Here is a 16,308-nt window from a genome sequence, read left to right on the forward strand (position 1 = left end):
TTTTCTTTTGTACACGTTATTCCCTTTGATGTACAGACCGAAGAAACGAAGCGGACGAATACACCCCTACACTATATCTTTCTTGGCCTTCCTCTCATGATTTTCCTCAAAAATAAAAGAAACGACATCGCTATATGTCATGTACATGCACACATTCACAATATATATAAATGACCTAGTAGATAGTGTCGGAAGTCCCATGCGGCTTTTCGCGGATGATGCTGTAGTATACAGAGAAGTTGCAGCATTAGAAAATTGTAGCGAAATGCAGGAAGATCTGCAGCGGATGGGCACTTGGTGCAGGGAGTGGCAACTGACCCTTAACATAGACAAATGTAATGTATTGCGAATACATAGAAAGAAGGATCCTTTATTGTATGATTATATGATAGCGGAACAAACACTGGTAGCAGTTACTTGTGTAAAATATCTGGGGGTATGCGTGCGGAACGATTTGAAGTGGAATGATCATATAAAATTAATTGTTGGTAAGGCGGGTACCAGGTTGAGATTCATTGGGAGAGTCCTTAGAAAATGTAGTCCATCAACAAAGGAGGTAGCTTACAAAACACTCGTTCGACCTATACTTGAGTATTGTTCATCAGTGTGGGATCCGTACCAGATCGGGTTGACGGAGGAGATAGAGAAGATCCAAAGAAGAGCGGCGCGTTCCGTCACAGGGTTATTTGGTAACCGTGATAGCGTTACGGAGATGTTTAACAAACTCAAGTGGCAGACTCTGCAAGAGAGGCGCTCTGCATCGCGGTGTAGCTTGCTCGCCAGGTTTCGAGAGGGTGCGTTTCTGGATGAGGTATCGAATATATTGCTTCCCCCTACTTATACCTCCCGAGGAGATCACGAATGTAAAATTAGAGAGATTAGAGCGCGCACGGAGGCTTTCAGACAGTCGTTCTTCCCGCGAACCGTACGCGAGTGGAACAGGAAAGTGAGGTAATGACGGTGGCACGTAAAGTGCCCTCCGCCACACACCGTTGGCTGGCTTGCGGAGTATAAATGTAGATGTAGATGTAGATGTAGACAAATTGCAAGTTCAGAAATACTTGATTATTCATTCAGGAGATAGAGTTTCACAAATTGAGCTAGGCAACAACGCATTGGTCAACCTGTGGCCCTTACGCAAGCAGTTATTCGGTTTCGCATTCACTGACAGAGTTGTTGGATGTCCCCCTGGGGGACGGAGTGCCAAACTGTGTCCAGTTGGCCCATTAGATCGTCAAAATCGCGAGCTTACTGAGGAGCCCTGCCCATAATGCTCCAAAGGTTCTCAATTGGAGAGGGATCCGGCGACCTTGGTGTCAAGGTAGGGTTTAGCAAGCAGTAGAAACACTCGCCGCGTGAGGGCGGCCATTATCTTGCTGAAATGTAAGCACAATTTGGCTTGCCATGAAGGGCAACAAAGCAGGCAGTAGGATAGCGCCAACGTACCACTGTTCTGTAAGTGTGCCGCGGCTCACATTCACAGGAGTCCTGCTATGAGTCCAGAAATGATACCCCAGACTGTCACTCCTGATTGTGGGGCTGTATGCTGGCAGAGTCCCAGGTTGGTATCCTGTCGCTAGACAGGGCGCCTCCGGATACTCTTCTCCCTGGAATCTCATTGACTGGTCTTCGGACGTGAGTCCCGCTCCGAATTAAACCACCACGAGTATAACAGCAGCAAAAATCGAACACACATAGGCCTCTATCGAATAACATAAAACGCACTGCCAAAACCATTTATTATCCAAGCAAAATTTTCAAATAAAGAAACAGGACTTATGTGCCAGTCCGGTACATTGGTAGTCGGGCTGACGAAAGGGCGTAGTCGCATGTCGTTCTGAGGCATGCATACAGCGTGCTAGCATCGACTTATGACAGGAGAATACTGCCACACAGTGTATGTGTCGATGTGTCGGCAGCGGACGGTATCTTTACCTTGTCGACCAACGAATCGACGAGGATTAGCGCCTACCGTCTGTGGCCGCTGACGGACGTTGCACAGAGGAAGGAAGTGGCTCCCTCCTCTCGAACAGCATCAAGGAGGTCGCCGCCGTTATCTCTCCCATCCGGCAGTCAGATGCTGTTATTATCATTATTATTATTATTATTATTGCTGTTGATGTTGTTGGATGCTTATGGCGCCCAGTGTCGTGGTCATCGGCGGCCTTGTATGTAATATTTAAGATTTCTTTCTTTCTTTGAGCCTTGCCCGCCCCAACGCGGGGTCGGCCGTGTTATGACGGATTTGGCAGTGTTAGGCACAGAGGGTGGCCGCATACCTTTTCTGCCGCCACCGCGAACCCCCCAGCATGTAAGTGGTCTACCCAAGCTGTTTGCGTCTAGTTTAAGCCATGAAACAGTGGGGACGTCTGCAAATGTCTGTGAGTCATGTAACTGAGGCAGAACGTAGGGACCAACCTGTATTCACCTAGCGGGATGTGGAAGACCGCCCAAAAATCACATTCAGGCTGGCCGGCATCCCGGAGCTCGTCGTAAACCGCTCCGATCCGAGGCCGACGCGCCAACCCGAGTATAGGAAGCAGCGGATTAGCGCTCTTGGCTACCCTGGCGGGTCTAAATACCATTTAAGATGTTGTTGTTGTTGTTGTTGTGGTCTTCAGTCCAGAGACTGGTTTGATGCAGCTCTCCATGCTACTCTATCCTGTGCAAACTTCTTCATCTCCCAGTATCTACTGCAACCTACATCCTTCTGAATCTGCTTAGTGTATTCATCTCTTGGTCTCCCTATATAACTTTTACCCTCCACACTGCCCTCCAATACTAAATTAGTGATCCCTTGATTACTCAGAATATGCCCTACCAACCGATGCCTTCTTTTAGTCAGGTTGTGAGACAAATTTCTCTTCTCTCAAATTCTATTCCATGCCTCCTGATTAGTTATGTGATCTACCCATCTAATCTTCAGCATTCTTCTGTAGCACCACATTCCGAAAGCTTCTATTCTCTTCTTGTCCTAACTATTTATCGTCCACGTTTCACTTCCATGCATGGCTATACTCCATACAAATATTTTCAGAAACGACTTCCTGGCAAATCTACACTTGATGTTAACAAATTTCTCTTCTTCAGAAACGATTTCCTTGCCATTGCCAGTCTACATTTTATATCCTCTGCACTTCGACCATCATCAGTTGTTCTGCTCCCCAAATAGCAAAACTCCTTTACTACTTCAAGCACCTCATTTCCCAATCTAATTCCCTCAGCATCACCCGATTTAATTCTACTACATTCCATTATCCTCGTTTTTCTTTTGTTCGTGTTCATCTTATATCCTCCTTTCAAGACACTGTCCATTCCGTTCAACTGCTCTTCCAGGTCCTTTGCTGTCTCTGACAGAATTACAATGTCATCGGCGAACCTCAAAGTTTTTATTTCATCTCCATGGATTTTAATTCCTACTCCGAAGTTTTATTTTGTTTACTTTACTGCTTGCTCAATATACAGGTTGAATAACATCGGGGATAGGCTACATCCCTGTCTCACCCCCTTCCCAACCACTGTTTCCCTTTCATGCCCCTCGACTCTTATAACTGCCATCTGGTTTCTGTACAAATTGTAAATAGACTTTCGCTCCCAGTATTTTATCCCTTCCACCTTGAGAATTTGAAAGAGAGTATTCCAGTGAACAGTGTCAAAAACTTTCTCTAAGTCTACAAATACTAGAAACGTAGGATTGCCTTTCCTTAATCTATTTTCTACGATAAATCGTAGTTTCAGTATTGCCTCACGTGTTCCAACATTTCTACAGAATCCAAACTGATCTTCCCCGAAGTCGGCCTATACCAGTTTTTGCATTCGTCTGTAAAGAATTCGTGTTAGTATTTTGCAGCCGTGGCTTATTAAATTGATAGTTCACATATGTCAACACCTGCTTTCTTTGGGATTTGAATTATTATATTCCTCTTGAAGTCCGAAGGTATTTCGCCTGTCTCATACATCTTGCTCACAAGATGGTAGCGTTTTGTATGGCTGGCTTTCCCAAGGCTGTAAGTAGTTCTAATGGAATGTGCATTTAAGATGAATGTCGTTAAAGTAAATCGCTAAAAAGCTAGATAAGATCATACTAGAATACAAACCCATATCACTACCGTCCATATGCAGCAGGATTTTGGAGCATACATTGTGTTCGAGCATTATGATTTACTTCGAAGACAAAGGTCTAGTGACACACAGTCAACACGGATTTAGGAAACATAGTTCTTGACAAAGGATTTCAAACTGATTCCGTATTTATTGATTTCTAGAAGGATTTGGACGCTGTACCTCACAAGCGGCTTCTAATCAGATTCGGTGCTTATAGTATATCGTTTCAGTTATGCGACGAGATTCGTGATTTCCTGTCAGTGAGGTCATAGTTCTTACTAATTAACACAACACAAAAGTGATTTCCGGCGTTCCCCAATGTAGTACTACAGGTCCTCCGCTGTTCCTTATCTATATAAACGATTGTCGAGACTGTCTGACCAGCAGTCTTAGGTTGATTGTAGAGGATACTATCGCTTATCGTACAGTTAACTCACCAGAAGATCAAAACAAATTGCAAGACGATTCAGAAAACGTACCTGTATGGTAAAAAATTGTCAGCTAACCCTAAACAACGAAAAGTATGAGGTCATCCACATGTGTGCTGAAAGGAATCCGTTAAACTTCGGTTACACCATAAATCAATCAAATTTAAAAGCGGTAAATTGAACTTACTAAGAAATAACAATTATAAACAACTTAAATTACACTCATGCTCATAAATTAAGGATAATTGCAGAATGTGGTGCCACACAACGTGGCATTACACAAAACTGGTACTAATAGCATAGCCACATAGGGAACATACACGACACAGATCTGTAAGACCACGGTATTGGTGATAAGTTGAGAAAACCGTCCCGAAACACGTGTGCTACAAAACGCCACTGTTTCCTGCGCATGTACCCCGACATCAATATGGGATATGATCACCATGCACACGTACACGGGCGGCACAATGGGTTGGTACACTCTGGTTCGAGTGGTCGAGCAGCTGCTGGGGTATAGCCTCCCATTCTTGCACCAGTGCCTGTCGGAGCTCCTGAAGTATCGTAGGGGTTTGAAGACGTGCAACGATACGTCGACCGAAAGCATCACAGTCGTGCTCGATAGGGTTTAGGTCTGGAGAACAGGCAGGCCACTCCATTCGCCTGATATCTTCTGTTTCAAGGTACTCCCCCACGATGGCAGGTCGTTGGACCCTTGCGTTATCATCCATCAGGAGGAAGGTGCGACCCACTGCGCCCCTGAAAAGACGGACATACTGGTGGAAAATGACGTCCCGATACACCAGACCTGTTACAGTTCCTCTGTCAAAGACATCCAGGGGTGTACGTGCACCAATCGTAATCTCATCCCACACCATCAAACCACGACCTCCATACAGGTCCCTTTCAAGGACATTAAGGGGTTGGTATCTGGTTCCTGGTTCACGCCAGATGAATAGCCGAATCCACTGTTCCATTGACCATGTACTGTGTTCTTGACACTAGGCTTTACGGGCTCTCCTATGACCAGGGGTCAATGGAATGCACGTTGCAGGTCCCCGGGCGAATAAACCATGTCTGTTCAGTCGTCAGTAGACTGCGTGTCTTTAGACAACTGTTCCAGTGGCTGCGGTAAGGTCCCGAGCAAGGCTACCTGCAGTACTCCGTGGCCGTCTGCGGGCACTGATGGTGAGATATCGGTCTTCTTTTGGTGTTGTACGCTGTGGACGTCCCATACTGTAGCGCCTGGACACGTTTTCTGTCTGCTGGAATCGTTGCCATAATCTTGAGATCACATTTGTGGCACACGGAGGGCCCGTGCTACGACCTGCTGCGTTTGACCAGCCTCCAGTCGTCGTAGTATTCTACCCCTCATAACGTCATCAGTATGTGTTCTTTGAGCCGTTTTCAACACACAGTCACCATTAGAACGTCTGAAAAAGTCTGCACACTTACTCGCTGCATCGTACTCTGACATGCAGCAACACACCTCTACGTATGCGGACTGCTGCCAGCGCCACCGTGCGACGACCACAGGTCAAATGCACCGCACCGGCATACCCCGAGGCGATTTAAACCCGCAAACCGCCCACCAGAGCGTTGTTTCACCATGTATCGGCATTATCCTTAATTCAAGAGCGTGAGTGTAGAGAGAACACATAGAAAATGTGGGGAAGGCGATGAAAAGGTTGTGATTTATTAGCAGAATTCTTAGAAGATACAACAAAATTATCTGCAGTACGTTTTTCCTTCGTCTTTGGGATTACTGCAGCGCGGTGCGAGATCCTTACCGGATGAGACTAACCGAGTACATCGACCAATTCCAAAGAAAAGCAGCAACTTTTGTATTATCCAGAAACAGGGGAGAAAGTGTTACAGACATGACACAGGCGTTTCTTTCTCCTCCGAATGCTAAATTATTTTGATCTACACAGCGAGTAATCATCATCATAATAAAGTAAGGGTAATCGGCGCTGTGAGCGTACAAGCTGTGGGGTGAGTTTAGAGCGGCAGTTTCCCGCCGCATAGCACGTGGCTGGCGGTTGCTACGGGGCCGTGGCGAGCGGCTGGCGCCTACTCGGCCTTGGAAAAACCCGAGCGCTTGTCAGGGGAGCGTATGGCTGGGTTTTCGCCCTTGGAGGAATATACAAGGGCGGTTCAGAAAGTAACCTCCGATTGGTCACAGTGCGGGTTGTGGGGGGAGTAGCGACGCCATCTGTGCGTTCACGCACTCAACAGGTCAGTCGGCATCAAGCCGTGGTCGAGTGAACGTCGTACCTGCGCTAGTTTAGTTTTTGTGGCAATGTGTGCTGCAATAGAAAACCCCGCCAAATGTGAAGTGCATGCTGTCATAAGGTTTTTTACAGCCAAAGGATATTCTGCAGCAGCTATTCATCGTGAGCTTTGTGCCGTGTACGGACCAAGAGTTATGAGTGAAGGAGTTGTCCGTGAATGGGTACATTTATTTAAAAGTGGACGAGAAAACATTCATGATGAAGAGAGGAGTGGTAGACCATCATTGGTGACTGACGAACTCGTTCAGGCAGTTGATGCAAAAGTTCGTGAAAATCGACGTTTCTCAATGTCGGAGTTGTCTACTGGTTTTCCACAGATTTCTAAGAATCTCTTGTACGAGATAGTGACAGCAAGATTGGGTTACCGTAAGTTCTGTGCACGATGGGTGCCCAAAATTCTTACCGACCACCACAAAACTCAAAGAATGGCCTCTGCATTAGACTTTCTGTCACGTTATGAGGACGAAGGAGAACCATTGTTAAACAGAATCGTGACCGGTGACGAAACCTGGATTAAGTACGTGAACCCTGAGACAAAAGAACAATCAAAGATGTGGGCACATTCAAATTCGCCTACCAAACCAAGAAAAGCCTCGCAAGATTTTTCTGCCAGAAAACTGATGGCAACGGTGTTTTGGGATGCCAAAGGGGTGTTGTTGGTTGAATTCATGGAACGTGGTACGACCATTAATCAAGACGTGTACTGTGAAACAATAAAAAAGTTACGATGGGCTATACAGAACAAACGCCGTGGTATGCTGACTTCCGGTATCGTTTTTTTGCACGATAACGCCCGTCCTCACTCTGCTCGCAGAACAACGGCCCTTCTTGAGTCCTTCAAGTGGGACGTTATCAACCATCCACCTTACAGCCCAGACCTGGCGCCAAGTGATTATCACCTCTTCATGCATTTGAAGAAATGGCTCGGGTCACAGCAGTTTGATGACGACGAAGAGCTCAAAGATGCGGTCACAGGCTGGCTCCAGGCACAAGCGGGTGATTTTTATGCAGAAGGAATTTCAAAGCTTGTGAAGAGATACGATAAGTGCCTCAATCGCTATGGAGACTATGTAGAAAAATAGTGCAAAGATGTAGTTGTAAGATGTATATATTAAAATATTTTTATTTAACTTGGTGTATTTTTTTAAATCAACCGGAAGTTACTTTCTGAACGGCCCTCGTATATTCGAGAGAAAAATTGCTAAAAGAATTGACTCGCCAGTGTAGCCGAGAGTGCTAATGTGCTGCTTCTGGACTCAGGCAGCCGCGCCGGCCCCGGATCGAATCCTCCCAGCGGATTAACGACGAGGGCCATTGTAGTGGCCAGCCTGGATGAGGTTTTTAGGCCGTCTTCCACATCTCACTAGGTGAATACCAAGCTGATCCCCACGTTCCACTTCAGTTACACCACTCAAAGACATCTCAAAACGTTCACACTGTTCAATGACACAGACAGCTGAGGTACACAAATTCCTTGCCAGGGGTTACAGGGTGGCGACAGGAAGGCATCCGGCCACCCCATAACATTAAATTTGCCAAATCCGTTCCTAACCATGCCAACCCTGCGACCTTGGTATAAAGGCATCAGTAAAAGAAAGAAAGAAAAATTGATAAAACTAAAACTGACACGGAGATGCAAGCTGGCACTCATGGACAGAAAAATATGTGAAACTAAATTATCTAGACGCACCACAAAAATATATAATAGTTTAAAAGTTATTGTCGTCTTAAAAATTGTAAAATTTGTTCATATTAATCGGCCAAAGCATTGCTGAAATATTAGCTTTATATGATCATTCCATTTTAAATCACTCCTAATGCGTACTCCCAGATAATTTATGGAATTAACTGCTTCCAGTTGCTGACCTGCTATTTTGTAGCTAAATGATAAGGGAACTATCTTTCTATGTATTCACAGCACATTACACTTGTCTACATTGAGATTCAATTGCCATTCCCTGCACCATGCGTCAATTCGCTGCATATCCTCCTGCATTTCAGTACAATTTTCCATTGTTACAGCCTCTCGATATACCACAGCGTCATCTGCAAAAAGCCTCAGTGAACAACCGATGTCATCCACAAGGTCAATTATGTATACTTTGAATAGCAATGGTCCTGTGACACTCCCCTGCGGCACACCTGAAATCACTCTTACTTCGGAAGACTTCTCTCCATTGAGAATAACATGCTGCGTCCTGTTATCTAGGAACTCCTCAATACAATCACACAATTGGTCTGATAGTCCATATGCTCTTACTTTGTTCATTAAACGACTGTGGGGAACTGTATCGAACGCCTTGCGGAAGTCAAGAAACACGGCATCTACCTGTGAACCCGTGTCTATGGCCCTCTGAGTCTCGTGGACGAATAGCGCGAGCTGGGTTTTACACGACCGTCTTTTTCGAAACCCATGCTGATTCCTACAGAGTAGATTTCTAGACTCCAGAAAAGTCATTATACTCGAACATAATACGTGTTCCAAAATTCTACAACTGATCGACGTTAGAGATAAAGGTCTATAGTTCTGCACATCTGTTCGACGTCCCTTCTTGAAAACGGGGATGACCTCCGCCCTTTTCCAATCCTTTGGAACGCTACGCTCTTCTAGAAACCTACGGTACACCGTTGCAAGAAGGGGGCAAGTTCCTTCGCGTACTCTGTGTAAAATCGAACTGGTATCCCATCAGGTCCAGGGGCCTTTCCTCTTTTGAGCGATTTTGTTTCTCTATCCCTCTGTCGTCTATTTCGATATCTACCATTTTGTCATCTGTGCGACAATCTAGAGAAGGAACTACAGTGCAGTCTTCCTCTGTGAAACAGCTTTGAAAAAAGACATTTAGTAGTTTGGCCTTTAGTCTGTCATCCTCAATTTCAGTACCATTTTGGTCACAGAGTGTCTGGACATTTTGTTTTGGTCCACCTACCGCTTTGACATAAGACCAATATTTCTTAGGATTTCTGCCTAGTCAGTACATAGAACTTTACTTTCGAATTCATTGAACGCTTCTCGCATAGCCCTCCTCACACTACATTTCGCTTCGCGTAGTTTTTGTTTGTCTGCAAGGCTTTGGCTATGTTTATGTTTGCTGTGAAGTTCCCTTTGCTTCCGCAGCAGTTTCCTAACTGAGACCACCCACATCTCTGGGCCACTTAATTAAGCTGAGTTTAACAAATATATATTTTTTTCGTGCCATAGCACGTTCGGGTTCGAGAAAAAGTATTCATACCTCAATGAGTACTGCCTACAACTGTCGTACAGCTCACATGGAGAGATATAGGCGTTCATTTTTTCCGCGCGCTGTTCGAGAGTGGAGTAATAGAGAATTATTGTGAAAGTGCTTAGATGAACCCTCTGCCAGGCACTTAAATGTGATTTGCAGAGCGTCCATGTCGGTGTAAACGTTCTCTCTCTCTCTCTTTCTCTTTCACTCTCTCTCTTTCTCTCTCTGTCTCATCCTCTCTCTCTCTCTCTCTCTCTCTAACAGTACACACACAATCCCTTCGGTATATAGCTGAAGACTGTCGACCGAATTCGACAAACGACGCACCACTAACACTCACTGCACGAGACGCTGTGAAGAGATCTGGAATTTAGCCAGATCGCTGGCCCAAACTTCACACCACCATATCTCCACGACCTTGGCAGCCAAATACTGATGACGATAAGTTCTCATCAGGATTCGAACCATGTACCTCCCATATGAGTGCCACCTCAAAGGCATGAGATATCTGCTACGGAGGAGAGTATGCCTTTGTTCATTACGGGTCGTTCAGTTTCTAACAAACATCGAGGCACTAACATTATTTTCAGTCTATAATCTGTCAACAGCTGTAAGCGGTGATTACAGCCGTATGTGGCAGGTACATTTGTTAGTTTCACTAACGATTTGGAAAGCAAGAGACAGGTTTCCTGTTTAGGGATGCAATGTCGTAGGGCTAGGACCACCCGTCGGGCAGACAGTTCACCTGGTGCAAATAATTTGAGTTGACGCCATTTCGGTGACTTGCGTGTCGATGAGGATGAGATGATGATGATTAGGACAACACAACACCCAGTCTCTGAGCGGAGAAAATCTCCGACCCAGCCGGGAATCGAACCCGGGTTCCTTGGCATGACATTCTGTCACGCTGACAGCTACCGGGGCGGACTGTTTAGGGATTATCTCATGTTACAAGGCGGCCAACAAACTGTTGTCTTCGAACAATTTCCCTGTTGAGGGAGACAGTATATCTTCCCTACATAAATGCCACATTTTTGGTGTATATGGGGATTTTCACTGAGATTTGTCACCTTTCATTGTTTCATGTTACGCTGGTCCCTGCCCGTCTTCCCTGTTTGACGACTAGTCGTTTCATCAGCACAGAACATCTCCTAACGTTGGGTGTTCATGAAGAGCCCCACTTTCTTGGCCTAGCTACTGCTTATTTGTACTGGGAAAGCAGGCGAAGTTACTTCGTCTCAATCATCCTGTCAGCACTTAAGCAAGTTATGTACTGATTTTTGACTGTGTGCTCTAAAGAAACCTGATGATCTTATGGAACACATCATTTAAACATATGCTCCAAATTTTTACAGTGTGTTATCTATTGAGCCAGGTTAAAACTCATGAATAAATTGATGTGTTTTCCAATCGCGCAAGTGATGTAAGCAAATTTCTTTGAGTTTCTGTTTACTGAAACCCTCTGCGAAAATCCACTATATCCTCATTCCTGAGTTGTATGAATTCAGTTTGTTAATTAAGTGCGAAGTGATAGGATTTTTAATGTATGACTTTCAATAGTTGTCTTTATAATGGATACTTTCGTAATCTTTGCTTCCCACAGCTGGAGATCCAGGTGGGGGAACATCTGGAGAATATGCTGGGAATCGTGCGGTTGCAAGTCTACTCCATGCTGTCGACTTTACGAACCACAAACAATAACCTCAGGTAAGATAAATTTTCATGTGATGGGATCAAAATATTTTTTACAATAATAAGACATACCCACAATGAACATACCTACTGGGGGTAACAAAAAAATCAGATTTCAATTTACAAGGTCAACGCTGTCTAGGTAAAAAAAGAAAGAGCGCATTATGACCTTAATGGTCCATTCAGGACCCACCAGCCGCCGTCTCATCCCTAGGAAACCACCTGTACTGTAACTGGTGCGCTGCAAGGGCTTCAGAAACTGGCGCGTGTAATGCCCTCCTATGACTTTGCTGCTGTCATGAGTATCTACGGGAAGAGGTAGAAGGACAGCGAAAGTACCACTATGCGCAAAGTGGTGGACAGTCCACGCCTCTTCATAGAAAGTGGGGTTCGCAGGCTTAACTGCTCTGTTACGTAGCACAGATGGTGGGTGATCTTACAAGGGAACCTCCTCATCGCACCCCCCTCAGTGGTTATAAATTGACACAGTGGATAGGTCTTGAAAAACTGAACACAGATCAATCGAGAAAACAGGAAGAAGTTGTGTGGAACTATGAAAAAATAAGCAAAATATACAAACTGAGTAGTCCATGTGCAAGATAGGCAACATAAAGGACAATAATTGCTGATGAGCGCCGTGGTCTCGTGGTTAGAGTCAGCAACTGTGGAGCGGAAGGTCCTTGGTTCGAGTCCTCCCTCGAGTGAAAATTTTTCTTTCTTTATTTTCGCAAAGTTACGATCTGTCCGTTCATTCATTGACGTCTCTGTTCACTGTAATAAGTTTAGTGTCTGTGTTTTGCGACCGCACCGCAAAACCGTGCGATTAGTAGACGAAAGGACGTACCTCTCCAATAGGAACCGAGATTTGATTGCAAGGTCACAGGTCAACCGATTCCTCCACAGGAAAACACGTCTGATATATTCTTTACGACACTGGTGACGGCATGTGCGTCACATGACAGTAATATGTTGTCGACCCACCTTCGGCGAATGGGTAAAAAGATTCTTCTACCTTGCCCGATTTAGGTTTTCTTGTGGATGTGATAATCACTCCAAAAAAAGTGATGAAAACATAAGAGTTTGTCACATAAACTGCATCAAATGAATGCAACAGTTTCAGAGTCGCACAGTTTTCCCTGTGCTCTGTCAAAACATATGTTTTTTACGTTTTCAAATGTTTCCGTGCGTAGACCGTCAAATTCTGTATATGTCCAAGCAAATCTGAACATGTCCTGGAATTTTGGAGAGCGAAGTTGATTATGTGTGAGTGCCTGAACTTTGATAATTATCTGAAAATAAAAAATTAAAACTTTCACCCGAGAGAAGATTTGAACCAAGGACCTTTCGTTCCGCAGCTGCTGACGCTAATCACGGGACCACGGCGCTCGTCAGCTCACAGTCTCCTTTATGTTGCCTATCTTGCGCATGGACTACTCAGTTTGTATATGTTGCTTATTTTTTTCATAGTTCCACACCTTCCTGTTTTCTCGATTGATCTGTGTTCAGTTTTTCAAGGCCTATGCCTGTGCCAACTTATAACTAAATCTGAGGGGGGTGCGATGGGGAGGTTCCCTTGTTAGCATCTCGGCCGAAAGAGCACAATGCTGGTGCACGCACAAGTGTTTCGCGGCACACCGTTCATCACACGTTGTTGAACATGGATCTCCGCAGCAGACCATCCCTATGTGTTCACACGTTGGCCCATCTATATCGTCAGTTACGATTGTAGTGGCGGCGGGACCATTGGAATTCGACTATCAATGGAAACGTGTCGGCACTTCACACTTTTGCTACACTAGGTCGCAGGTCGTCTCCACAAGTACTGTGATCGAGGTGAATGGCGGCTCAAAACGTGCAGCGCGCCACGGACGTAGTCTGCTGGAGGCAGTATTATGCTATGGGAGACATTCTTCTGCTCATGCGTGGGACCTGTGGTACTAATCAAAGACACGCTGACAGCTGCGGACAACCTGAATCGCTCCATGCTTGGTGTCTTCCCCGATGGTGGTGTCATCTTTCAGCAGTCGGGGCCAGAACTGTGATATAGTGGTTTAACGAGCATTTTAGTGAACTGACGTTGATGTCTCGGCGACCATGTGAATCCTATGAAACCCACACGGGTCGCTATCGGGCGCCATCTGCGAGTACGCCAGACAGCGGCCTTTTTTATGCGAATCACATGACCTTTGCGTAGACATCTCATGCTACATACCTCAACAAACCCACCAAGAAACTGTCGGATACCTGATACGCAGAATCGGTGATGTATTTCGTTTCAAAGACGGACAAACTGTTAAACAGGTGGTCATAATGTTTTGGTTCATCAGTGCATGTAAGTGCTGTATAAAATATTTATGCTGTTTGGAATACATGTTAGTTCTTCAGTCACTCATTGTTATGGTTGGTAAAATCTGTATATTTTTAAGGCTCATAAATTAAGGATAATTGCAGAATGTGGTGCCACACAACGTGGCACTACACAAAACAGGCGCTAATAGAATAGGCACATAGGGAACACACACGACACAGGTCTGTAAGTCCACGGTATTGGAGGTAAGAAACTCGTGCCGAAACACACGTGCTACAAAACGCCACTGTTTACGGCGCGTGTACCCCGACATCAGTATGGAATATGATCACCATGCACACGTACACAGGCCGCACAACGGGTTCGCATACTAAGAATCACGTGGTCGAGCAGCTGCGGGGGTATAGCCTCCCATTCTTGCACCAGTGCCTGTCGGAGCTCCTGAAGTGTCGTAGGGGTTTGAAGACGTGCAGCGATACTTCGACCGAGCGCATCCCATACGAGCTGTATGGGGTTTAGATCTGGAGAAAAGGCAGGCCGCTCCATTCGCCTGATGTCTTCTGTTTCAAAGTACTCCTCCACGATGGCAGCTCGGTGGGGCCGTGCGTTATCGTATCAGGAGGAAAGTGGGACCCACTGCACCCCTGAGAAGGCGGACATACTGGTGCAAATTGACGTCCCGATACACCTGACCTGTTACAGTTCCTCTGTCAAAGACACGCAGGGGTGTAGGTGCATAATCCCACCCCACATCATCAAACCATGACCTCCATACAGGTCCCTCTCAAGGACGATAAGCAGCCGGTATCTGGTTCCTGGTTCACGCCAGATGAAAACCCGGCAAGAATAACTGTTCAGACTATACCTGGACTCGTCCGTGAACATAACCTGGGGCTACTGTTCCAATGACCACGTACTGTGTTCTTGGCACCAGGCTTTATGGGTTCTCCTGTAACCAGAGGTCGGTGGAATGCACCTTGCGAATAAACCGTGCCTGTTCAGTCGTCTGTAGACTGTGTGTCTGGAGACAACTGTTCCAGTGGCTGCGGTAAGGTCCCGAGCAAGGCTACCTGCAGTACTCCGTGGCCGTCTGCGAGCACTGATGGTGAGATATCGGTCTTCTTGTGTTGTACACTGTGGACGTCCCGTACTGTAGTGCCTGGACACGGTTTCTGTCTGCTGGAATCGTTGCCATAATCTTGAGATCACACTTTGTGGCACACGGAGGGCCCGTGCTACGATCTGCTGCGTTTGACCAGCCTCCAGTCGTCGTAGTATTCTACCCCTCATAACGTGATGAATACGTGTTCTTTGAGCCGTTTTCAATACACAGTCACCAGTAGCACGTCTGAAAACGTCTGCACACTTACTCGCTGCACCGTACTCTGACATGCATCAACACACCCTTGCGTATGTGGACTGCTGCCAGCGCCACGGTGCGACGACCACAGGTCAAATGCACGCATGGTCATACCCCAAGGTGATTTAAACCCCCAAACCGCTCACCGGAGCTTTGTTTCATTATGTATCAAAAGCACTCCGTCTTCAGGCCACAAGTGGCCCATCGGGACCATCCGACCGCCGTGTCATCCTCAGATGAGGATGCGGATAGGAGGGGTGTGTGGTCAGCACACCGATCTCCCAGTCGTTACGATGGTTTTCTTTGACCGGAGCCGCTACTATTCGGTCGAGTAGCTCCTCAATTGGCATCACGAGGCTGAGTGCACCCCGAAAAATGGCGACAGCGCATGGCGGCCTGGATGGTCACCCATCCAAGTGCCGTCCACGCCCAACAGCGCTTAACTTCGGTGATCTCACGGGAACCGGTTGCCTATCACGTATCAGCACTATCCTTAATCTATGAGCGTGAGTGTAGATCTTTTTACATTTAACATATGATACTAGAAATTAACTGAGTTTCGTTAACGGCTAAACAATTTTACTTCTCTTATAATTTAAAATTTGGGTTACTTTCCAACATCTTCAGTTTCTAAATGTATTTAACTTTTTGATACAACTGGTATGAATTCCTACTAGGGATCAAACTTCGTCCTGGTTTTGAACGAATACAGGTTATTATCAGTTCTGAATTCAGAGTTAATGCAATTTACGAACGTAAAGAGAGATTAAATTGGCAGTTAAATTAATTTTCTTCACCTCTTTAACCCAGTTTCGTGATTACCACTCAAAGCGCTCCCAGAATGTTTGCATCTACTTTGTCTTTGCTTTTTCAATTACAATATCAGGCAATATTTTAT

General features: G+C 45.7%; 1 protein-coding gene across 1 annotated transcript in view; it reads left to right on the forward strand.

Moving 5' to 3' along the window:
• Positions 1–16,308, forward strand: part of LOC126209990 (endothelin-converting enzyme homolog) — a 309,515-nt gene that overhangs the window by 202,268 nt on the left and 90,939 nt on the right. The window contains exon 14 of the mRNA XM_049939099.1: positions 11,654–11,757. Coding sequence (XP_049795056.1) covers positions 11,654–11,757 — 104 coding nt within the window. The remainder of the gene's footprint in view (positions 1–11,653; positions 11,758–16,308) is intronic.

Source organism: Schistocerca nitens, chromosome 10, assembly GCF_023898315.1.
Source record: "Schistocerca nitens isolate TAMUIC-IGC-003100 chromosome 10, iqSchNite1.1, whole genome shotgun sequence".
In the NCBI taxonomy this organism is placed as follows: domain Eukaryota; kingdom Metazoa; phylum Arthropoda; class Insecta; order Orthoptera; family Acrididae; genus Schistocerca; species Schistocerca nitens.